The 27,297-nt window shown below is 39.3% G+C and overlaps 1 protein-coding gene across 1 annotated transcript; it reads left to right on the plus strand.

Moving 5' to 3' along the window:
• cables2b (Cdk5 and Abl enzyme substrate 2b) lies at positions 1-27,297 on the plus strand. Its single transcript, XM_054609111.1, has 10 exons — positions 1-572; positions 14,914-15,009; positions 20,017-20,094; positions 20,843-20,951; positions 21,052-21,220; positions 23,045-23,142; positions 24,492-24,598; positions 24,769-24,888; positions 25,254-25,338; positions 26,688-27,297. Exons 1-10 carry the CDS (start codon positions 16-18, stop codon positions 26,832-26,834), a joined length of 1,566 nt encoding a protein of 521 aa, XP_054465086.1. The 5' UTR covers positions 1-15; the 3' UTR covers positions 26,835-27,297.

The following is a 27,297-nucleotide window of genomic DNA, read 5'->3' on the forward strand; positions in this document are numbered from 1 at the left end:
CAGTGGGACGGCGGCATGGCGGCGGCTGCTGCGTACGGCCAGCACAGCGCTGCGACAACCGGCAAAAAGACCCACGGTGCCAGGGAGCACAGTCGGAGGAACCGGGAGAACTGCCGCCGGAGACAAGCTGCTCTGTTGTTTCTGAGTAACATCTCTCTGGACGGACGGCCGGTCCAGAGTGATGCACTCGACCACACAGACACCGACCTGGAGGGAGCTGTGTCCGGCTCTGCAGTGGCCGAGATGTGCCCGGAGCTCCGTGACGCTGGACCCTACGGGACTTTCTCCGGTTTGGCAGCGGCAGTAAGCTGCGGGAACGTTAATCCCTCCACGGCGCCGAGGATGGGACACCTCAACATACCGCCTATCCTCGTCCTGCCGTCGGACACCGGGTTCAACGATGCCGGCAGCGCAGAGGTGCTGCTGGAGTGCGCATCGCCGGGGAACAGCAACCTGCTCTCCCCGTCAGCGTCCAGCGCCAGCATGCTGCCGTCGCCTCTGGGACCGCGGAAGTCCTCCACACTGCTGTCTGTCCAAAGCTGCAACTCGGTGTCCTCAGAGCCGAGACAAAGGTGAGAGACACACACGGCTGTTTATTTGGAGATGGATGTAATTGGCTCACATAAATAGTTGGTGCGTAACGTTAGTCTGTGGATGTGTGGTCCAGGCCAGCTCTGGTTCAGAGCAGTCACACTCTCAATGACACTCTCTATTTGAAGATAATGAAGTGTTTGTGGTGTCTGTCACTGGGCGTGATAAAATGCAGAAAGACAAGAGGACATTTACTGGACAAGTGAGGCTAAATGTATGAGTCATGTCTCACACATGCTCGGCCATTACTCAAGATCAGGACTAATGCCAGTTGACTTAAGGAGGTTGCCTGGTGTGGGTGTGGATTATTAAAGCTTCTGGTCTGGACCACCTTTTTAAATAAAAAAAAATATAATAAAATGAACCATAAAGGCCAAAGAACAGCAACACATATATAGAATAAAGTTTCCGACTCAATTATCAAAATAGTTTTTAATAGATTCATTTTCTGTTGTATGACCAATGGATTGTTAGACTTTTGTTTCAGCAACTACTGTCAAGTATTTAAAGTTGGCACCGAATGTTAGGTCAGATTTCTTAGTTTTCTTTATTTGGTTTTTGATCAAATAGTGTATTTCATTTATGCAAACTCCTTCTATGTCTTTTCTAAGACATGAATGAACTGTAAATACTAATGCACTTGAGAACTGAGGCATCATTTTTTCATTATAGGTTTTGGGGTAATTATGTGTTTATACTCCTAAAAATAAGGTATTTAAAGTATTGTTTTGTATATGCACCATGGTCATTTCAGGAAATTGTATGTGTTTTGTTTCATTGTAAACAGATAATATGCATTATATGCTTATATGTTTACTTTGACGGGCTGCACAGCGGTGTAGTGGCTAGTACCATTGACTCAAAGCCTGGGTTCGATTCCAGGGGACAACAGCCCTTCTGTGTGGAGTTTGCATGTTCTCCCCGTGTCAGCGAGGGTTCTCTCCGGGTTCTCCGGCTTCCTCCCACAGTCCAAAGACATGCAGCTTAGGTTAATTGATGACTCTTAATTGAGCGTAGGTGTGGATGTGAACGTGTATGGTTGTTTGTCTATATATGTCAGCCCTGCGATAGTCTTGTGACCTGTCCAGGGTGAACCCTGTCTTCTCCCAGTGACAGCTGGGATCGGCTCCAGCCCCCCCCCAATGACCCTGAAGAGGACAAGCAGTTAAAAATAATGGATAGATTGCAGATATCCAGCATCAGTTATGAGAAAGTTGGACTGAACAGCAGGTAGAGAGTTTGAATGTGACAACAGTATCTCTTATAAATATATCATATGTAGTGCAAGAATATCAATCATATTCTTTTTGAACAGCCTCAATGACGTTGACCTTGGTTGTATATGCAGTCTAATAGGGGACAATCTTTTTCGAAAATAGTAGCCTGTTTGAGTAGCTGGTGGCATTTTAGAGGGGAAGTGAATCTGGTGACAGTTAAAAACCACAAACAGACATCATGAAGTCAAGCTGTTTTCTGTGGCACAGTAACCCAGAATCATTTTCATTTGGGTGTTTACTACTGTTTCCCAGGATTAGTTTGGATTTTCTCTGCTTGAAGTGGAAAAAAGAGTAAGAGATTGATTTATATGAATTGTGTGGCTCTAGTTTCATGAGGATGGTAGTGACAAAGTGTGTTGGTATGAAGCATACTCATCTGGTGGTTCAGACTTGTAGCGCTTGTGTGAGTGCTGATGGATGGATCAGCTTTGTCACCATGTTGGCAGCGTGTCAAACCCTGAGAATCAGCCCTGCTGAGATAATGACTGCTTAACCTATTTACACCTAACAACAGGCTGGGAAATTACCAGCAGATAACAGCTCATCAGACTGCTGCAGCAGCCACCAAGCGTCACCTGCAGCTACTGCTGTCTGACTTGATTTTGTTTATGTACTGTGATGCTGCAAAATACAGTATTTCATTGCATTTCATGCCAAGATGGCTGTTGTCAGTGTTACTAATGAGTGTAATTCACACACTAAGGATTGTGTTTGTGACAAGATGACTTTGCAATATGAGGTTTAAAGAAAATGTAATCTTATACCTGCAGATATATATATTTTTTTAAAGTATAAGAACTTTTAAAAACGTATTTGATTGTGATCTCTTTAATTTAGTGGTTCCATATCTTTTCCAATATATCTACTGGGTGGGACTCTAACTCAGTTTTTTGTGGACGGAATATAGAAATGGAAATATTGTTCCTTTTATTTCTGCAAAGTGCAAACATATTTCTGAACTGAAATGTCTTGTCTCTTATTGGCAAACACATAACATACCAATATAATTGTGATAAGCTAATATACGCCAATGATATTTGCTTACAGATTTATTCCTGGCTGTTAATGTACTGTTAACTGTATTTTGATTACAAATTCCTAAATATTCTAACTTCCAGATGTCATTAACATAGTCACGGGGGTCTCCACAAAGAAGGGCCTCGCAGCCCGGGAGCCGTCTTGCTGTGAGGCGATCTTTAGCTATCATATGAAAACTAAAGGCCAAATGAGCTGCTGACGGGTTGTGTTTCCTGTGATAAGACATTAACAAGCACCATTCTCCTCACCTACACACTTCCTGGTGTGATGAATTTGGCCGTCGTCAGATACGATCATCAGTCACGCTCTGTTTAGCTTCGCCGTCTGTAACAAAGCTGAATGTGTGAAGTCCTGCCAGCCGGCTAACCAACCAGCCAACTGCTTCATTAGCCCGTACATGAACTCACACTGACACCTCTGATCCGTCTAGCTGTTTAACTGATGCTCTTTATATACAGTAAGTGAGGACACTTGGCTGGTAAAGTACACACCTTGAGTACTAAAATTGTCGCTGCATTAGTCACTGTTGATGCTCAAAAATTGTATACAGGATAAGGCTAAACTTGGTCTTGTAATTTTTTAACCAATTTTTTTGAACTGTAGTATTAACATTGTTAGCAAAGATTGTAGCATTAGTAACAGAAGTTTTTTAGATGCAGAGATTGACTACTAATGTTAATGTACTTCAGGGTTTCTCACAGTATTTTAAAGCACATGTGGACCACGTCACCTGAAACAAAAGAATCATAAAAAGTATTACACTTTCATGAAATAAGGCTTTCACCTTCGGGGGAAAAATAACACAGTCTAACTTAAACTGATCATGGGATGAGGTTCATTAATATCTGCTGTTTAGTGGGGGAAATTGATAGTATGTATTCTACAGCGTTATTATTCAGCTGTGGAAAAATGAGGTAAAAATCAGATAGGGGCTAGTTTATTCAGTGACTCAGCTTTGGATCCGTTGCAAAACAATGATTGGGATAGTCATAGTGGCCCATGTGCAATATCCTGTACCTTCAGTGATGAAGTGAATTACCAGTGTCTTAATGAAGGTCAGTGTAGGGTTAACCTGTGACTGACACAGCAGGTCTGTTTCTGTGCCAGGGGAAAGCACTAAAACTCGGCTAACCTACATCCAAGAGAGGACATTCAGTCAGGTCTGTTTGAATGACCTTCCCCTCTGGAGAGGTCACCTGTTCCCCGAATTACATCATGGCTTCAGTGACGTTTATAGTCAGAGCCTTGACACTGAGGTAACGAGAGTTGTTCCTGGTTTGATTTATGTTTTGGCATTTCCTCCTGATGACATCAGGCCAAGAAGAGCAAATATTCCTATTTGAAACGTTTACTTCCTTTATTGGCAGGAGTTAATGTTAACTAAGAGCAGCTAATGTCTGGTAAACTTTGAAAAAAAGACTCAGTGTGTGTCAGCATGACTTAGCATCTAAGCGGCCACGGGAGTTTGTTGTTTGCACAATTCTTTGTAATTTGATTTAAAATAAAAACAATATCATTTTCTGTGTTCACGGCATCACATTGTACGTGCATGATGATGTAATTAAGATACGTCATGTCCAGTACACAAACCCAGTGAAATACATGGTGGCACCTGAATATTGCCATGTAATGGCAGAATGAGATTGTTGTTTGTATTAACCTGAATAAATAGATTTCAAAATAAAATCCATAGCAGATAAAGCATTCATTCTTTTTGCAACTGAAAGTTAAGGCCTCTGTATTTTGCCTCATCATATTGTACACTCATGATGATGCCATTACATTACGTGCAGAACATAAAGAAACTATCAATGGTCAATCATACAATATTGGTATTGAGGTTTTATCGCCCAACCCAATTTTACAGCTAGTCTATAGCCGGCTCTGGCTCTTCTTTTTTCGTGCCTCTGTTTTCTCACGGTGTGTCCTCCCTTTATTTTCTCCCAGCAGAGTAAACAGAGTTTTAGGGTTTGGTTGTACAAACTTTTCTGTCATTCTCTCTCTCTGTGTCTCTCTCTCTCTTGTTTCTTTCACACTCCCTTTCTTGTTTCTGTCTTTGGAGTCTTTCACACTTTATTTTACTTCTTTTTATCTTTCACTTTTCTTTATCTCTTTGCTTCATTCATCGGTGAAACTGATATTAGGTCTGGGAACTATGGAGAAAATCAAATATTACAATATTTTTGACCAAAACCTTTATATTGATATAATGACGATAGTGTATGATAGTCCATTGGTGCTTTCACAAAACATTTACACAATGAGATTTTTGAAAAATAATTGTCAGTAATGTGGATATTATGATTAAGTGGGTAAAGGCAAATGATAGAACATCCAACAGTCTCTAAGTTCATAAAATCACATCACTTTACTTTAATGCAGCCTTTAAAACCAGTAAAACACTTATGCTATATTAAAATATCCCAAATCTAAGACAATGTGTAGTCTTGTATCACCATTCTGTATATTGTGATACGAAAGTGATCTATGTTAAAGGTTGATACGGATAGGTGTAAAGCTGCACAATTTTTGTATAAACATTTATCATCAGAATTTGAACATTTTCAGGCAAAAACAACTTTGAAATGTCTGCAATCAAGTACTGTGACTGGTTAAACTGCTCCGGTTCCTGTGTAGCAGTGTTTTGTGGACAAATATCGCAACTCCAGCCTGGTCAGTCATGTACAAGCAGATATATTTAGTTTTGACTTTGGCCTTACATTTTTTGTCAAACTCCTTCCCCTGTCTCACTCACACATCAAAATTGACAGCATGTAGGTTTAAGCTGTATTTTTCCCCAAAACTTTTTGCTGAACTTTTTTGCCTTAAGCAGAGTCAGCACAGAGCACTGATTAGACACACCCTCTGGACTAACACACTCAATCCAAAGAGGAGATGGAATCTGAGTGACATCATCTTGTGTGGATGTGTGTTTGTCTGAACATGCCGTCTCTCCAGAGAAAACAGTCAGCTCGTAGCTCCACACCCTTAACACACACATGGTTTATCTTAATCATCAACTTTTCTTTGGAACATATCCTCAAGAATGTGGATAAATAATAAGAGACCCATTGATCTCACAAGGGCTATGGTTATTTTTAATTATCAATTATTCTGCTATTACAAGTAAAGTTAGCTAAACACCAACCTAGAGCCCTTGCAAAATAATTCACCCCAATTTCTCCAATTTGTTGGATGACAACCTGAAACGGACTACGGTATTTATTGTGGATTCATTCAGAAAACAGTCTGGTAACTGCAGAGTGGAACTTTTGACAGGTTAATATGTTTTAAATGTATAATCATCAGTGTGAACAGGCCACAGTCTTCCTATGACCATGTGTGTGTACATGTGTGTGTTTGGTCTGGTTTGATAAAAGATGCTAAACACTCCCACACATGTATATGCACGCACGCACGCACGCACGCGCGCACACACACACACACACACACACACACACACACACACACATTTTATCAGTTTGCAGCATTATGTTCTCAGTGAACATTTGAATGTCCCCAACAGGCTGAGGATAGGGACACATCTGAACAAGCATGCTGTTCTCCAAAAACACACTGCTTCAATTTCATACAGTGTGTTTATATGCACACACTTCTATTCCATTACCACCACATTTAATTCATCCCGTCCGTCACATAATCACCTTACCCAGGTTATGTCACATTCGGATTACAATCCTAGTGAGAAGAACAAACCCATTAGCAGAGCTGGATTATACAAATTAATCTACTACAGATTCTACTACTCTGCAGGATCACAGCTTAGTTTGGTGTCTGTCAGTAACGTTGACGTCAGCGTGCAAACGCAGTATGTTTGACAACAGCGCTGAATGGTAAGAAGCAGCGGAATAATAAAGCTTTAATTAAAGCTAAATCGCTTTACATTACTTATAAGGCTAAAAGCTAAATCGTGTTTATTGTGTTGAAACAATGAAATGTATCACCATTCATTTTAATGGTGTATTCATCAAGGGGCATCATTTATCAATAAAAAATGCTTCTCAAATGTGAAAACTTTCTGCTTCTCTTATTATGACTGTAAATTGAGTAGCTTTGGTTTTTGGACTGTCGGCGAGCCCAAAACAAGCGATTTCATGATGTTTGCCTCTTGGAAATTGTGATGGGCATCATTTTTACAATTTTGAACTTTTTCTTCACTAGACATCAGCAAAATAACTCACAGATCAATCAATTATCAAAATTAGCATTAGTTGTAACCCTATCACCAGTGCAGGTGGATGCCTTTAAACTCACCTCTACTTATCTGTTATTTAAGTAGAAAAATGCAGTTGGTAGAGTTCAGATCTCCACCAGGTGGTTCTCCTTCTCCCCTCCTAAACAAAGAAGAGTTGAACCTCACTCAATTGTCCCTTCCGGCTCCCTTACCGTCAAGATTGCGGCGAAAAAAACAAGACAGAGATTTAGACATCTCGTATTGTTTCTCAGGGTGTTGGATCATAAGTATGGAATTAATCTAAAAATGCTCTCATTCAAAATGAGACCAAACTTTTCTTTGGGAGCCAGTTTTTGAGCCATGACAAATGACAAAACGTGAGCTGCATCAAACTAGGTAAGGCTTTCTGTTTAGCCTAGCTGATTGCCGTAAATGCCTTTTGCTACTGAAGCAAATGTTGATCACTTGCGGCCCCTAACAGCCGGTTAAAAGCAGTGAGGAGTGAGCAGTCAACGATGGTATAAAACAGTCCATAAAATGTTTTTTTCAAAAATTGGGATCACAGCAAAAAAGATAGGCCCTTCTCCTCAGGAATCAGCACAACAAATACTAGGCTGATGGGTCCTCCAGTTGTATGTGAGAATAGCCGTGTACACACACACACACACACACACACAGACAAACACACTGCCGACCACATGATCTCCCCACAGGCTTGCGCCTTTCAGAGATAATGATGTCTATGTCAGGTCAAGGGCTAATAGCCATTCAATAAAACTATGACGTGTGAACTTTCTGAGTGTTATTAGTTTTATTGGACTGCAGTTCAACCACGTGATGAATAATGACAAATCTAAAAGTGAAGTCTTGTACAGCAACATTTCGGGGAGATAACTTTGGGATGGCAATAGTTGCAAACGTTTTAATGGATGAACTGAATGAAGTGCCAAATTTCAAGGAGTAGGATACAAACGCAACAAACCGGAATTTTTACTGCTTTTGACTGTCTAATTTATCTGGGGAAATTCCTGCATTTACATGCTGCTATGTTTACCAAATTATTTGCTTAATTATTTGCACGCTGCTTCGATCAATTCTAAAAAAGCTTTCTGAACAGTTCACGACAGTAGATGGGTTTATTAATATAGCTTCTAAAATCGTGCTCAAATCATATATCTAGTTTAAAAATCCTGTGGTTGGTCTGTTAGTTTTATCTGTTCACACACAACCAGTCGTTGGGTTTTGTGCCAAGGTGTGATTGACAGCTTCCACACGAGCCCAAACGAATCGTATTAACCAGGGTTGAATTTCAACTCAGGCAGACGAAAACATAACAGTCAATGTTTAGTTTAGTTTTTTATGAAGAAGACAGAGAAAATGAGTTTGTATGTGTGTTAAATATTTAGTATGGGTGGTTTTTATGTAAAGCTTTGTGCATGGTGTGTGTGTGTGTGTGTGTGTGTGCATGCTTGATTTGCGTGCTTGATTGCGTGCGTGGAAGCCTCTGTAATCTCACACACACAAAGAGGAAGAGGTAAAATGACAGAGTGTGAGAGAGCATTACATTTGCAAATTTAAAATCACTTGCTTCCCTAAAAACACTCTGCATGAAATTTGTTTTAGCAGAGCAGACACTCAGGTTTTAATCAATCTTATATGTTTTCTTAACTCACACTACACGTTTTATTCATCCTTCCTGTACACTGAGCTGAGTGTATAAAAGCTCTTTTGATATCAGCTTTTTGGCAAAACTTCAATTCTACATGACTGGTAAATGGACTGTACTCGACATGGACTTGCAGAACCAGGGATCGAACCACCGATTCTCTGATTGAAGGACGACCATGCAGGTGTACATGTACACAGAAACAGCTGTAGAAATAGGTGAAAATGTATTTACTGACGGACTGATGCAAGACGAATCAGTCAACTTGGTGGAGTGGAAGGATATAAAACTCTGGACCCTGGACCCAGGCAAGGGACTAGTCTGACCATGGGTCAAACTGACTACACACTTAAAAACATGGAGGACAAAACACAGTGGCCAGAATCTGTATTTTTTGTGCAGCATATGAGGGGCTTACAAATGTGAATTGTTACCATGTTTAAAGTTGGTTAAACAACACTGAGAGTTTGCAACTGAAACAACACATTCACTTCTGTAGACGACCTTAAGAGTTTATATTGATCCCTGTCATTACAGAAAAAAAACAGCAAGAGATCTATAGAGACAGATTAATGCTGTGTGTGAGTGTGTGTGAGAGAGAGTGTGTGTGTTTTTGTGTGTGCAGAGTTTATTTTGAGCTTAACCACTGCCTCTGATCAGTGGGAGCGGTATGTGAGGAGGAAGCAGCTGTCACCTCGCTCTTCATGGAGATAACAGCGATGTAAAGGACAGTTCGGTACAGTATTAAGTAAGACACACCCACGGTTGGGGTGGTATCGTTGTTTATTTGTAACTTGGATTAAATTGAATGAAACTGTATCCATTCTTAAAACATCTGGTCAGTTGTTTTCAGCCTAGAATTTCAGTTCAGTGCCATTTTCTGAAAAGTGTGTGGTAAAAGTGTAGAATAAATATGAAATGTGATGCCTTTAATAACCTAAAATTTGGGAATGAAAGCAGATATGTTTGCAGCGACAAAGGAAGGGATAGATGAAGAAACAAGAACAATGATGAGATGGAGAGAGTGAGGGAGAGAGAGAGAGAGAGATTATTCTAGGGTAAAACAACACCAGCTATTATTACTGTGACACTGCTGTTGTTCATGAGTTCAGACTGAATAAAATGACTCAGTGTGCTAGAAAAATCCGTCACCACCGTCCCCAAAAACAGGCCTGCAGCTGGTTCTAGGCCCTGACCTGCAAAGTCACTGCTTCCTATTTGATTTAATGGAGCTCTTGTTAGTGTTCTAAGGTCATTCATTTCCCTTGAATTTAACATCATACTGTTATTCTCAAACATACATTTGGTACTCTTTATTAATTAAATATTTAAAAGTACTATTGTTCAGGGGAGGTAGTATTATTCAGATATTTTACTGAAAATGATTGTGAGGAACCTTATTTACTTCCAAAATGTAGTGGAGTAGATGAATAAAGTATGATAAAATGGAATTACTTCAGTAAAATTTTCATGTACTCGCACTTCAGTTAAGTATAGTATGTTATATATATTACTTAAATATTAAGTACGCTGATTTCGTGTGTGTACATTTTCGTTATTGGTGAATAAATGTTACAACTCCTCATGAACATGGCTCTACTTTAAATGTCGGCTGTTGTAGATTAGGCCTTTTTAGTAGCTCTAATCCTGTATTCTTCTGTTTATTGTTCTTTTATATGTTGTTACAATATGTGTCAAAAAATCATTATACCTCTGCCCCGGTGACAGTTGTGGCCAGAGGCAAAATGTTATCGGGATGTCTCGTAAACACGATATCTCAGGAACACCTTGAGCAAATTTCTTCAAATTTGGCACAGTTGTCCACCTGGAGTGTGTGTGCGTGTGCGTGTGTGTGTGTGTAAAGTTTTTCTAATAAGATAGAATGATGACAAAAGTGATGACATTTTGGAGAGACATGGATGTAAACTGCAACATAACTTGCAGTAGTTCTAGTTTTAATTAATAGTTCATTGTGGCCAAGAAACGTGTTCTCGTGAAAATGCATCCATAGTTAATAACTGGGGAGTCTGAATGATGACAAAATTTGTTGTTACATTACATTACAGTCATTTAGCAGACGCTTTTATCCAAAGCGACTTACAATCAGTAGTATATTACATATCATTCACCCATTCACACACTGATGACAGAGCTACCATGCAAGGTGCCACCATCAGACTCTAACTAACATTCATGCAACATCCAGTCCACACCGATGGCAAGCCTTCGGGAGCAACTTGGGGTTAAGTGTCTTGCCCAAGGACACATCGACTGCCGAAGCCGGGTATCGAACCACCGATCCTCTGAATGGAGAACTACCTTGCTCTCCACTACGCCACAGCCGCCCTGTTGTTAGCAACAGGAAACATTTCAGAAAGTCTCAAGCTCTGTCCTGCTCAAACATGTGTTGGCTTTTTTTCGGAAAAACTAACAAACACCCGGCACACCTAATGTGACTGCAATGAAGAAAAGCTTTGCTGTTTGTTTGGGCTCGTTGGTCTTAGCTTAATGGCACAACGATAAAATGTCATGTACTCAAAAAGTCTTTCTTTCTAAATTCTAAAAGTAGTTTTTCTTTACACCAATCATCATCATCCCCTGCAGCAAGGGAAATGGCAGACTGGATTTTTCCATTCCCACAGAAGGGAAACTTTCCACAACATCCCAGAGAGAAATAGGAGGCTGGTTTTCATGGAAATGGGCCACTGGTCTGCAGATCCAAAGCTCAGATACTGGGACAGATTTAGAAAGACTGTGAGAGCAGTGGCGTCAGCCGTCACACTCTTATCTAGATATTGTTGATGTTTATGGTTAAAGTGTTTTACTTATGGAAGCCTCCAAGCTGAGAAAATGATTTTTGATAACATTTATTTTTTATTATTTGCTATCATAAACCTATCTTATTAATTGTCAGTCACCACTGAAGAGCCAGATGATCGTAATTGTGTGTGAGGGTTTGTTTGTGGTCCATCCAAACATGTTGTTAACTTAAGTCCTAGTTTTTATTTGTAGCAATAAATCAAGAGATGAGTACAGTTAGTTACTGCTGCACTGAATGATACAGCTCTTTATTCATCCATGGAACCGGGTGAGTGGGGCTGGGTTTGGTTAAAAGTTAGCTTTAAATGTCTCGTGGGATTTGTAGTGTTATTTACTTATTTTATCAGATGGTTCCTAATTTGAATATTTATTTTGCCAAAGTGAGGCTATTTTATTTTGACAAAGGTCATGTGTGGCTGCTTGTGTTTATACAAAATTAAACATATGCGATGGTTGAATTCTTTTGCTAAATGAAAAAAAGATGTTTGTAGAGAAACATGGAGATTTTTCGTAAAGCAAAAAAGAACATTTTGCCATCAGTAACAAAACTTGTGTCGTTTTGAAAAACTTCAAACAACAACCAGCCCTACAACCTTACTGCTTGCTAATCTTAGCATAGTTTCACAAATCGAGAAGATTAAGCACATTAAGGATACCATATAGATGGTCAGGTTGCAGCAGTGCCCTGCTCAAAGGCACTTCAGCAGAGACCAGTGTGTTGGCTGTAGTATCAAAGATGCAAACCCTAAATGTGTCTCTGTTTGTAAACCAGTGTGGCCATAATTGTCATTATGTTAAAAACCAGCCCCTATCATCCTCATGAGCACCACCATCGTCATCATCCGCCAGGGATAGTAGCCGTTGGGCTCTTTTCGTTCCCAGACATTGGAAACATTCCACAGCCTTCCAGAATGCTGCAAAATGATGGTTCCCGTGGAAGTGAACCCTGAGAAGATTCCATCATGTGACCGTGGTTACAGTAGATAAACTAAAGATAGAATTGTTATAAATAGACTCTTTGGTTTAATAATACTGAAGAAGTGACAGCTCAGACTGTTCTGTGTTCATACTTTTAATCTTTATTTTTATCCAGAAAAGACTGACTGATCAACTTTTTGATGAAACAGTTAAAAAATCTATTCCAATACTGTGACACTGCTCAGTTAAAATATGCATATAATTCTTACATATTTCCCACAATGCTGACCATGACCCATAAGGGAATTCTTTTGGTCCGAGTTTTTCCTGTTCAGATGCGAGGGTCTATGGACTGAAGATGTTTTATGACAAAAAAAATTCAAATTAAAAGAAAACCCTTGTAACAGTGCTGTGTTTCACACTATATCCAAGCGAAATGGCTCTAGAAAGAAGCTCTCACTCTTTCAGTCAATCATGTAAATCGAATGTTTACATGATGCTGCTTCAGACTGATGCTTAGGACGACAAAACACTCAGTCCTCTCTCAGTTGTACAGTAGTTTTACAGAGTGAAGCTTCTCATACTTCATAAACAAAACAAATGTGTGGATTGTTGTTTTAGGGTAGAATGTTAAAGGAACATCAGAGTGAAGAACTTCCTGTTAAATGTGACCGGATGATGAGCTATATCCAACTACCCAGATGTCACTGCTGTATCTATGCTACACGCACATACATACATACACACACACACACACACACACACACACACACACACACACACACACACACACACACACACACACACACACACACACACACACAGCTCCCTCAAACATCTGCTTCACTAGTGATCAGGTGTGTGTGTGTTTTTGTGGATTTAAACTCCATGCGGTGTGGGCTCACCAGGTCAGCCATACAAAAACTGAAACAGATGCTCTCTCTGTCTCAGACTGTGTTCATGTTTTTAAAGTAAGTTGCGCGTCACAGTTGTGTAACAGCTCTGTTTCTTAGCAGAATGTCTCAGTGTTCTTTTCTGTGTGTGTGTATAAATGTTGAAAACTACATGTCGTGTTGTCATATTGTCCTTCAAACATACGTGGGCCCATATATGGGACTTTGTATAATATTGAATCATATATATCAGCTTAAGTTCCATCTACGTTCATCTAGGTTGCATTACCTGTTTTGTGTTCATATCCACATATCCATACTGCTCATAACATGAAATGTGTGTGTGTGTGTGTCCATGCCGATGTCTTAATGTTATGTAACTGCTGTGATGTCAGTGAGCTGTACTTCTTGGCCTGCTTTCACGTTGAGTTCTGAGGTTTTAATCCACAAGGCCGACACACCCACACAACCTGGCTCATCAGACACACTCATCCTCAGACTGACTGTGGTGACACAGCAGGTTCTAGGTCTTGGCTAAGCTCTGAAACAAATAAATGCAAAACATAACATTTTTTTTAATAACAAGAAAGAGTAATTGTTTTAAAAATTCCCTTAAAATATGGCTCTGTAATTATTGTTGTATCACTAGTAGAGGGAGGACTGGCTTGTCTCAACTAGCAGTTAAGTTTAGAATAATTTGCACAGTTTCTAAGACACTGTGGGAAACTATGCGAAACAGTTTACATACTACATACAGACGGCTTTTGTTTTGGCTTGTGTAGCAGAGTGTTATCTTGTGCCTATTCTTAATGAAGGTTCTAAAATAATAACATTGAGGCCCTGTAGTCTGCACCAAGATAGCTTTATTACTGCAACCTTGTCAACAATAATGCTCTTCATGGGCCTTTCACACAGGGCGAGGCAGCGTCGCCACAGCTCTCTGAAACCCATTATTTCCAGTATTTGCACGCCGCCACGACCCAAAAATGTCCTATGTGAAAGACCCTTCACTCCTTCCATTCCACCCTTCATAATTAAATGCCTGGACACACACACTGGAACACTACTTACTAGAGGGAACGTAAAGTCATTCTGAGTCAAATGCTAAGGTTTGATTACATTCAGAGTAACTCGACGTAACCTGGTTTGCTCTATTGTCTCCACTGCAGCCTCTCTGATGTGATGTGTGTGTGTGTATGTTTGTGTGTGTGTGTATGTGAAGGAGCTCAGCCCCAACACACAGCAGGGGAGAGGCTTTAGCGTGATAATAAACACGACAGTCTTAAGCCCCGGCGCCCATTTAATACCGGGTTTCAGTAACCACCACTTAACAAAATGATTGTTCTTATTCATTGTGTACACGCTATGTTCAATTTGATTTCAGGTCCAATTTTGTGTGTATGCTTTACTTAAATGGAGAATGTGTCCTCTGGGATCCATATTCATGAATTGCTGCAATGTGAGCAAAACCCTTCATTTATCTCCATTTTTGTCCTTCTGTCTGTCTCTCCGTAGGACTCGTAACCTCTCTGGTGGCTCTCCAAGACCTCGACACACCAAGAAGATCCACTTCGTCAAAAATATGAAACAATACGACACAAGAGGCAGCAGGTTAGACACACACACACACACACACACACACACACACACACACACACACACACACACACACACACACACACACACACACACACACACACACACACACACACACACACACACATTATTCTGTAGTTGATGTTGTCTGCAACACCACAGGTTTACAGACGAGACAGTCAGATCCTGTGACCCGTCATTGTTCCACGGCTGCAGCCTGCTGTCTTTGTTCTGGTTTAGAGAGGGTTGAGCTGCATGTTGATCCCTGCTGTTCACAGCATGTGGTGTTACAGAACAAAACCTAAGCACAACAAGGTCATGGCTGTGGGCTTACGGTCTTGTAAACTGTCTAATAAGTTCAAAGAAAGACACAGCTATTTCTAAACAAAAGCAGCAATACTTTGCGCATATTTTCTTGTTATTCCCTTTCAATTTTGCTCAAATTTATGTAATTTTTTTGACTGAGTCAGGGCCAATTGCTCCTGGGGGCTAGTTTGAGAACACATTGTGCCAGTACTATTGCACATCCTTCTTTATATGTACTCAGAGCTATATTCTCTGCAATAAATCAATCCACTATTGTCAAACTAAAGTGTACTTACTCTTAACCCCCAGTGGAGTTATTCTGAACACATCCAACTGGAAAAAAATACCCTAATATGTTTTAATCTAAAGCCACAGACTGTATCTCCTAACCTGAAATATTATTTCTTATATCTTCTATACTATCTCTACTACTGTGTTTATAGTCATTTAAGGTAATTCGTGGTAGGATTGTTCTTAAGGTCATAGGGGTCATAACTTAGATTTTTCCATTATGGCTTAGTTCCTTTAACTTTGAACCTTTACTAACTCAGCTGAGATGCAGAAGTGTGCAGCTTTTACTCTACAGCTGCAAAGGAACTGAGCTGTAGCATGGACAATGTCATTCTGTCCATTTCTTTCTCTATTGTATTCTGTTCTTGTCCTTCCTTGCCGGGTGCATAAATCAGACCTCTGTGTCAAAGGAACACAGACATACTCATCAGATAATAATAGAGTGAGGGCTGATTGTTTTAGAATAGATCCAGCTAAGGGCACCAGAGCTGCTGTTTGTTGTTCAGCCATGTCACCGTGTCATTAGGGAGAAGAGACAGCAGCTTACAGAGAAAAGTAAACCTTGGAGTCCTCCTTTGGGAGAGATTTGAATTGGGTCACCAAGTATTAATCTGTATGTCAATAACATTGCTTCCATTTTGCTGCTTCCAGCTGTGCTACAATTTTTTCAGGGTCATAGTCAGATTTAGTCATTAAAATGAAATGTGAAATTTGGTGATTGTTGTCTGTATATCCATAACTATAGCTATCGTGGTGCACCTAAATGTAAATAACTTATAAAAGTAAAACCGAAAACAATATCAGTACATAACTCGATGGAACTAAGGCTTGCATTGTCTCACTCTCCTATCTATTCAAATACAGATTTTTGTTTTATATTGATAAGCTGTGTACATCAAAATCCAAATTGTGCACAACTTTGTCCATTTAAACCGTCCCAGAAGATATAAAGTATCACTTAGGTGTCATTTGATGGTATTTTTGAGTGAACTAACTTTCTTACTAACTTACTAACTAAAAACAATGATTGCAAATTTAGAAATGTTGCCATAAACTTCTAAATAGAAGTGGTAAGAACTGTCAAAAGCAGCACACAGTTCAAAAAAACAGACACTGCTAGAGCATAAAGTACATCCTGTGTGATAATGAACTTTACCCGGATAAATTCAAGTTGATAACATGAGTTCATTGGTCACACTCTTATTAGGCATGGCTAAATGATCTCATCCTGGTTTCTGCATCAACGTAGAATTTATTAAATAAACTATGAGAATTTTCTTTGAACTTCTTCGGATGGTTTACTTTGTTTTCCTCAGTTTTTGTGGGCAATTCTTTGTGAAGCTCAGAAGTCACAAACCACGGCCAATGGTCCAGTCCCCAGTGGGAATAGTCTGTTTTTTGGGGGTTTTTTAAAGTGATCATGGAATAATTTGCCCCCAGTACTATGAAATGTTTGGTAATGAATGGATGATTGGAGGGGGAGGAATTTCATTTCCAGCGGGCCTGTTGTGATGCTTCTGCTGTTTCCAATGAGCGCCCCAGCGACTTCCTGCTCTGCACTTTTCCCATGCATCATAGCGAACAAGCTGAGTGTGTGTCTCAGTGGCAAACGGAAACAACAACAGCATTAAATCCAAACTCATCTGTCTCAAGGGATGGACAGAGGAGGAGGAGCAGGGACAGAAGAGGACAGTATCTTTTTTTACAGTTCAGAGGTTATAATGTGTCCAATTTAAAGTAGTAATTATTTATTCACTGAAAAATCCAACATGATACTTGATGTGTTTTCCAGAAGACAACTACATATTTAGCTTTTGTAAGAGCTAAACTTTGAACCAGAGCATTTACTTCCTTGGTTGTCTCCCTTGAATGATAATCACTTCATAAAACAGTTCTACATCCTCCTCGGATGATGAATTACAGCCACAACATGAGATTGTCTTTATTTATTCTATGATTAAAGTATACTGAATTATCTTCTCAGCGGAGACTCATTAGAAATGTTCGTCTGTTTGAGCAGGATCATGTCATGTCTGTAAAATATCCACAGTGTTTAGATTGAGTGTTACTTATCAAATTAAACTATAAAAGACTCGACTACATAGGCGGTAGCTGCGCGTTTGAATCTTTTTAAAGATCAGATACTATCATTTAGTCTGATTTCAGGGATTATCGTAAACTGAGATAAAATAAGATCTCCTCACTTCAGAAATCAAGTGGATAAGAAAGCTTATCCACGACAAGGCACCACCCACTTTTTAAAGGCCCTATCAAATGGGAAGGATATGATTTAAATCCCTCTTGTTACTCTACACTGCTCAAATATTCTGGTTCAGTTGGTAATGTTTCACAGTACAGAAGCTAAAGATGCTGTTACTTCAGTTTCACTGGGACTGTAAAGGTACTGTCACAGGTACTGAGGTAATCGGAGATGAAACTGGAAATTTGTCACATTTATTTCGTCACGCCCCCCGGTGTGTAAAGGCCTTAAGACTGCAGGCTCCGTAGCAGGTTATAAGATTCAGATTTGCTCCTTTTTTAAGCTTCTATTTCATTTGCTCATATTGTTTAATCCAGGTTATGTAACTACTTTGGTAGATTTACTGCTCACTCTGCCAGTATTCTGCTTAACTGCAGAGCCGGTTGGTGTCTTAGTTTGATTTGGCTGTATTTGCTCCTGGTGCTGTTCCCTCTGACCGTCTCAGGATTGATTTGATGTTACTTCTGTGGTCAACCTCAGTCCTCTGTGGAGCTGCAGCTCAAACACTGTTTGGTCTGTTTTTTGAATGTGTAGGGCTGTCAGAAAACGTCAAGGTTAATGATATGAGGTCTACTAGTGGCTGCATAAAGGACTAGTAGTGTATTTATACATAGCAGAGAAAATGATTCATCACAGGCATGATACACTCAAACGTAAGTGTGTTTATGTTTTTCACACACTGTGAATCATCTTCCAGTCTCTTTGGTGCCCGAGCCAAAGATAATGACTGTAAACATTTTCCTCTGAGAAACGAACCAGGCGAGGGATGTGCAGTTTCTGCTCCACTGGGGTTTATTCTCCAGAGGATCTGCAATAAAACATAAACACTCACTCTGTTCCATTGAAACCTCATTATAACAAGTTGTTAATAAGCGCTGGTAAGATGCAGATGGAACACTTGGATCAATTAGGAAAGTGTAATTTGAGGGTTCGGCAAAACATTAAAGTCCCTGCTGAGGAAAACTTTCCTTCAGATTTCTTTTTTTAAATTTGGTAGTTTTATATTATGACATGACTGTTATTGTGATCTTTTTGCTTCGTGTTGGAGCTCAGTGCATCCACTGTTTTTATTTCCACCTACTGAAAATGTGCTGACGTGCGAGCACTCTGAGGTACTGCAAGGTGTCTCATGTGTTTGCAGTCCAATTTTAATTAGTGCGAACCTGAGAAAACCCTAAATGATTTTCACAATACAAAAAACAAAGTCCTGCCTCTTAGTCATCAAACACACATCTGTTTAATTTGTTTACAGTGGAAGTCATGTTTCTAAAACAACAGACTGTGTGGGGAAAAAAAGGAAGATCTGTTACAATTATAGCAAAATGTATCAGTTTAGTTTCGTTCTGATGTTTATTGTTCCGCAAGAGGAAGACAATAAAAGTGTGAATGCTATTCATGCATTACAAAATATAAAAAAGAGCCAATATGATAATGACTGAAACAAAGTAGAACAAAGATAAGATAAAATACTAGGCCTTGTTGGTAACTAAGAGATGGTTTATGGTTTATTTGAACTGTTACACATTATATTGAGTCGTTTTTATTACTGGCCAGAGGGGTAATATAACCTTAAACAATATCATATTTACCTCGGTGACTTATTTACAGTAAAAATCAACATAATCCCTATTTAATATATACAGTAATTAAGAACACTTTTAGGTATTTGATTCATTGCAACTATCTTAATAATAAAGAGTATAGTTTTGAACAGATTTATGGCTTCTGTTATTATTCCAGAAGAACGTATTAACATCCTATTCCAGCAGGATGTTTCAGGGTTTAAGGACATTTCTCTAAAGTTTGATATATATTTTTTCAATCCAAATTAGACGTCAGGTACTGCCTTGACTTGTGAAATGGATTGTATGATCAAGATTTAGTTGTCCTTAAGGAGTAGACAGCAGCCTGTTTGAAAGAAGATATTCATTACATGAATCAATATGACTAAATTTAGGGCCGTTATAGAGTTTTAATGTCACATTTGATTATTTGTGAAGCCCTGCTTTTTCATTTTGCTTTCTGTGTGTTTAGTCTGCTAAAAATGTGTGACAAGGAAGGTTTCTGTTCACCTTGACGATGCTGATTCCTGTTGTTGCCTTCATAAAAAGTCAACCGGACAGATGTTATAATAACATAACCGTTAATGTTTGGTTGTCTCTCAGGATTGTGCTCATCTGTGCGAAGAGATCTCTGTGTGCTGCCTTCTCTGTTCTGCCCTACGGAGAGAGCTTCTACCTCAGGTAATGAAGACTTCTGTTTATGCACACACATTAATGTCACTGTCTGGCAGGATGCAAGAGTGGAAGAGGAGCTAGAGCAGGCCACAGAAAGAGGAGGGAGGAGAGGAAGTGAGTTCACTGAGAGACGAAAAAAGTTCTGCCTCAGGATGACAACAAATTTTCCCATGTAGTGGGTGACACGCACTTACATAATCACACATAAACTTCCCCATAGATAAACACTTAAGTCTACAGACACATTTACAGATAAACATGGAGCTGAGAGTACACTTATCAAGTTGTCCTACTCTCTCTGACTCCAACACATACACACACTCTCAGATACTGTATAAACACAGCTAAAAACACAGATGTTATTACAGTTATGTAAACTTCTCCTAGTCACTTTCTCTCTATCAGGTTCACACACAAGATGAAAATCTAAAACTGCTGTGTACGTGCTTACATCACGTCATACCTCCGGCACACATGCACATTGTAGGAAGTATCAGTACACAAGGAAATTACATCACTTTTGTAGAGTCATGTGGTGAGCGCTTGTTGCTAGTTACAGAAACAGTTCTTCCACAAGATCAGTTTTTCATGATGCTAACAGACAACAGCCTTGTCACAAATTTAAACTGCTGTGATGTTGTGAGTCTTTTATCTGAGCTCTATCCTTAATTTAAATTCCTGATGGTAAACCTGCTGCCAGGAACGACTCTGTTCTCCCGTCACCTCAACCACCACTGTCTCTGTCTCTCTCTAGTGACCCCACATTAAACCACACCAGGAGGAGGCACTCGTCCGGTAACATCTCCACCACCCTGGAGATGCTGCCGGGGCTGGAGGGTTTTCAACTGGACACCTACGGCAGGGTAGATAAACACACATTCAGACACACACAGGTAGATGTTGTTATGATAAGGGAGGTTTTTGCTTCAGACCCTATGAAATCATCTCTTTGTTCTGTCTCAGTCTGTGTCGTACGCCCAGTTCCTGTTTCCTACCAACGCCCTGGTGAGGCACAAGCCGTCGTCAACCAGCGACCTGACGCTACAGATTCCGGTTTCAAGGAGTACACACAGCATTCCAGGCAGGAGCTGCCCACCCAGCAGATTAAACAGCACTGTGGGACTGGACCTGGGTAATACAGACATACACACGTTGTTATCTGAGACTTGGTGGACGGGTGTAGCATAGGCAGAGCCCATTCAATTTTGGAGTGGATCCAAATGATGGGGCGGTTACACACATTATATTTCACTTTGTTAGCATTGCTTGGCAGAGGTCTAAACTCTCTGATTGCACTTCTAATTTCGATAGTATTGATGTGTCTGCCCACACTTTAAATATTGTATTATACCAGTACACAAAATAAAATGTAATATTGATAGTTAATGTGTCTCTACATTTAGAGTAAGCGTGAGAACATTGGGACAGGAAGTAGAAGCAGAAGGGATTGATTGTGGCTGGAGAGAGAAAGAGAATGAAAAAACAGAAGACGAACAAACACAGGATGGAGGGATGAGATTAGAGACAGGGAGTTGTTGCAGTTGTTGTACTGGAGTTCTTGTTATATTTTAATATATAATGTATTTTTATCACATGTGTATATGTACACATTGTGTGTCTCATGCTTCTGCTATCTATAATCACACACCCGCAGTGATAGAGCCCTGTATTAGCCTCTAAACCGCTCTTTCTAATCTGGAACCATTCATTAACACAACACAGCTGTTCGTGCGTGTGCGTGTGCGTGTGTGTGTGTGTGTGTGTGTGTTGTGTGTGTGTGTGTGTTAGTGTGCATATTGATAGCAGGTTTATATTTTTAGTCTTCTTGTGATGTGTCTCTTCAGTCTCTCAGCTCCCAAAGCTGCCGTATTCACACATCTTATGTCAGTTGGCTAACTAGTCACAAAGGCATCCTGCAATCATGTGGGTTTTTTCAGATTTATGAAACTATATGAAACTTCTCCACACGGTCAGGACTTCAACTAAAACAGTTAAATACACACAATAATACAATTATTACAACATGAAATTAAGAGATGGATAGAGTTGTTTGAAGTGGAGTCAGGCTAGCAGTTCCCTCCTGCTTTCAGTCTTTATGCTAAGCTAAGCTTAACACATCTCAAAGATAATTCAGGTATCTGTCTTTGTATACGGCTATCAGGAAGGAAAAAAAAGTCTGTGTGATCCTTCTGCATGACATCTATCATAGGAAACATTGATGACAATGACAAATCAATAAATATATTCAATTAAAACCACCTATTTTATTGATTGTTGACAGATATAAGAAAGGACTCCACTGATTTAGCATTTCACTTTATAACATTGTCAGACTCTTAAGAGAAGATGAGATGAACCTTTATTGATCCCAAGAGGGGAAATGCAATTGTTGCAGCTGCATAATGACATAAACAAGTACAGATGGAGAATGCAAAATAATAATGAATAAGACATATATATTATAGATGTAAAAACAAACTATGCAAGATAAAAATTGCATGGTAAAGAAACAGTGGTGTAATTAAAAGCAGATATGAATGTAAACAGCGTTCACCAGAATAATATGTAATGTGATAGAGTAATAATACTTAGTGTTTGTCTGTAATAATAGAGAGGTAGAGTAGCATTATAATATAGTTTATTGTGTAACAAGACAAGACAGTATAACATATAAACAAAATATAGCATAGTATAGAATAATACACTATGGGATATAAGATATGGAACAAGGTGAAATGTGGTAATAAAGTATAACATAATACATAGTATAGTAAATCATTATAGCATAGAATATGAAATATAATATGAGTTCAGTCAAATGTAGATGAATAGTTACATTATAATAATAGATAATGTTGATGTAGAAGAACCAGAAATATTGACAAATAGGGTAATTTGGGATTGTCATATTTTATTATAATTCCACTGACTGTGTGTGTGTATGTGCTTGTTGAAGGTCTTGAAGAAGTGACGGACTACGACCCTAGCCTCCTCAGTGACCCCCAGTGGCCTTGTGGGAAACACAAACGAGTGCTGATCTTCGCCTCTTACATGGTAAAAAGGCCCTGGACACTTTTATATTATCTCAAGAATGTGCTGCTTTACATATCATTCTTCAATTTGATAACAGTAGTCCTTATAGTATAGAAAGTCACTATATTTTTGTATCAGCAGTAAATATCCAGTGATTATTTATTTGTTGCGACAGATGAACTACAGTGTTGGGTAGTTTTGTTTCTGTCTCCCATTTGGTTTCACCTCTGGATATGGTTAATTTTTTTAGGAGTGATCCAGAAAATGAGAACTACACTGAGACTAAATTGCATCATCTTTTTCAATGTTCAATGAGCAGAATGAAAAACTGAAGGAGAGACAGGACAGAGAGAAAATAAAGAAGCAATGACAGAGGTGCAGAGGAGAAGGAAGGATTGAGGATTATAGAACTCTGAGAAGAGAATAATCACTACTGAGAGAAGACATACACACTCATGCGGACACACACACACACACACACACACACACACACACACACACACACACACACACACACACAACTCTTTCACATTAACATAATCACCCTATAGGCAGCAGCTTAGTTTCATCCCTCCACTGAGATGAATTAAAAACTACAGACGAATGCTTTAAGTCCTATTTAGAACATTTGGTAGTGGTGCACTTCAGCCTCTTGTGGCATAATTTTGTATTACAACAATAAACACACACACACACACACACACACACACACACACACACACACACACACACACACACACACACACGATAGAAAGTCTATCCTGGCAAAACCATTTTTCACCTGTTCACAATTTAGTTTAGATTAAATTCAGAAATTGAATCACAGGAATTTATTTCTCCTTTGCCTCTCAGGACTTCCGTTATTATGTCTTTATGATGTGAGTTAAAATGACCCTTCAGTGAACCCTTTTCTCCCCCCAAATACCTGAAAATATGAATTAGTTACTACCACATTTTCCTCAAACTCTCAATGTAAAGCTTGAGTCTTGTATAACAATAATAAAGACATTCATACATTTTTGTGAAGCAGGATTCAACCTACATTTTTCCAGGTTGTAAACTGCACATACTCAACAATTATTGTATTAAATGGAGTCTAATGTTTAATAAAATACCAATAAAGCACAAGGCTTTGGCATGACTATACTGTTGGCAGTTTGTGCTCAGAGTGAAGCAGTCGGTGTTTACTTCATCATGAGGACCAAATCACATTCAGTGACCATTGTTTGACATTCTGTGCTTACACTTTCTCATGACGACACATCTCTCCTTTCCTGTTTATGCATTCTTCTCTTCCTCCACTCCTTTTCCTTTGTTCTGTTTTTCTCTGTTTTAATGTACATTTTCTCCTCTCATCTTTTATCCTGCAGACAACAGTAATAGAATACGTCAAACCGTCGGATCTGAAGAAAGACATGAACGAGACGTTTAAGGAGAAGTATCCTCACATCAAACTCACTCTCAGCAAAATACGCAGGTAGTATTTGAAGTGAATTGACAAAATACCTTTAAAAACAGATTTTAATAGTATGGTCAAATAATACTCAATTTGTTATTATATACAGTCAAGCTATCTACACATTGCGGAGACTACTGTAAGAATATGAAAAAACTGTCTTTGACTTTTATACTGTCTTTGTCTCGCAGTCTGAAGAGAGAGATGAGAGTAGTTGGGGAAGATTGCGGCATGCAGCCCGTCACCATCGCCATGGCATTCGTCTACTTTGAGAAGTTGGTGCTGCAGGGTCGACTCAACAAACAGAACAGGTACTTTAACATCTGATCCTAATACAACTTCATAGATCAGTTTCCGTGATGAAGAAAAACGAAAAACTATTGTAATTCATACCAAAACTAGTCTGGAATCTGAAGCTTAGTTTATACACAATCGAAATAAGTTTAAGTGTATTTCTTTATAATGTAGCTTTGCTGATATATTGTATGTTATTGGTGTAGCCCAAGTCTTTGTCCGAAATCTCAACACTGTGGATGTTGCCTGTTATTGTTTAATGTTATGTGACTGTTGTATTCTAAATAGTATTTGAGGTACAAAAACTTGAATCTAAACTGTTCCAGGTCCATCAATAATTATCTTCTCTCATGAGCTCCTTTATACTGCTGTGGTTTTACAGGAAGTTGGTGTCAGCTGCCTGCATCCTACTGGCTGCTAAGATCAGCAGTGACCTCAAGAAACAGGAGGTCAAACACCTCATTGATGTAAGTCACACACACACACACACACACACACACACACACACACACACACACACACACACACACACACACACACACACACACACACACACACACACACACACATAACAGGATCATGGTGGTTACCTCTGACTGTCCGTCAGCTCATGTTGCTCTTGCACAGGTGCTTGTGAAGCTGATCTACCTGAGCAGATGGAAAACCACCTCTTAGCAGCAGGACAGTTTGTGTCCTACACAGTTACCTCACAACTCTGCTCACACACAGTAGAGAACAATCAAACTTAGTAGCGTTGTCATCAGATCCGAACTGGTAAAGTGGAAATTTTAGCTTATCAACGAAAAATCAGCATGTATGTCAGCTGTTAAGTAAAAAGTAATGTCAGCACAGAAATGTCAAAGATATGTTTTTAGTAGAAATAGTGTCTCCATTACTCTAGAAAGTACTGACAAGTTTTTGACAATTTGACTGACAATGTTTTTCAAATGTTCCAGTCAGTTCATATCTTGGTCACAATTCTTTAATAACAATATTAAATGTTGATTTACTTAGTCAATTGACTGAAATTGGTTGTCAACAATGTTTTTAAACAATGTTTTACATCAAATATGAAGCATCACTTTCAAACATATGTGACACCATGTGAGAAATTGCTGTTTTACTGTTTTGTTTTATTGCAAACTTTATTTTGGGGTTTTAGACTATTCGTCAGAAAAAACAAATATCTAAAGACATCATTGTGCTGTTGACAGATTAATCTGTAATGTAAATAGTTTTCCATTGATTACTGTAAGGTATAATAATGATGCATCCCATCTCAGATTACCAGATCTTATACTAATGTCTACAAATCTAAATAATAAAATGATTCATTTAATTTGAAACTTTAATAAATAATAACTCAAACCGTTTATATTTAATATTTAAGTAAGTAGGGTGGCCCTGTGGTGCAAAAAGGACATTTACAAAATACATATCAAATCAAAATTTCACAAAACTAAGGATGTCCTGATCAAGTTTTCTTGGCCCTGATCCTTATTTGAGTCCTTTAATATTAAGTATCTGCTGACACAGAGTCCGATCCCTCACTCATATATACCTAAATGTTGACAATATAGATACCCGATCCAAAAACTGATAACATCATTTTACACTTATGTTTTGTTAAGAGTTTCACTTTTCACCTCAGAGCCACCTCAGGATTTATTGTATCTCAACACTGAATTTTAGCTTCAAAAGGTACAAAATCCTTAAACTCATAGGCCAATAAAAAAGAAAAGAGAAAAATGAATAAAGACGTGTTGAAAGAAAGCATTCTGTCTCTCATGCTTTTGTCTGTGTTGTATCTCTGTAGAAGCTGGAGGAGCGTTTCCGGATCGGCAGGAGGGAGCTGATATCGTTTGAGTTCACCATCCTGGTTGCCCTGGAGATGGCGCTCTACCTACCTGAGAGCAAAGTCATGCCACATTACAGAAAGCTGGTGCAGCTGCAGCAGTCATAGCTGTGACACACTGATCCCCTCCCTCCAGGGACTCTCAGCAACTCCCGACTCCACACTATGACGGACAGGTCCGTGTGATGCCTGGCTCAGAGGTACTGCTCACAATGCAGACACCAAAGTTCATCCACACTGTGATGGTAGTACGACAGCTCAACGGCACGGCAACACAGACAACACCGCCCTCTCTCCTCCCTCAAACACCAAAGTGATGACACACTGTGATCAATGGTTCAGCAGCAGGACTGATGCCTGGCTCAACAGCACCACGGGAATCACTGATGGTCAAGTTCATTCATAAAGCAAAACAAAATAATGTGCTTTCATATTCACATCCGAGTTACTGCCATGGAGTTTCCTAATTTTGACGACTTTAGAGTTGACTGTTTGTGCAACACTGTGGGCCAAAGAGACTGAGACTGTGATAACCAAGAAATTGGAGATAAAGGCTAAAAATAGCCCTCGT

The sequence above is a fragment of the Anoplopoma fimbria genome, chromosome 12 (assembly GCF_027596085.1).
Source record: "Anoplopoma fimbria isolate UVic2021 breed Golden Eagle Sablefish chromosome 12, Afim_UVic_2022, whole genome shotgun sequence".
NCBI lineage: Eukaryota > Metazoa > Chordata > Actinopteri > Perciformes > Anoplopomatidae > Anoplopoma > Anoplopoma fimbria.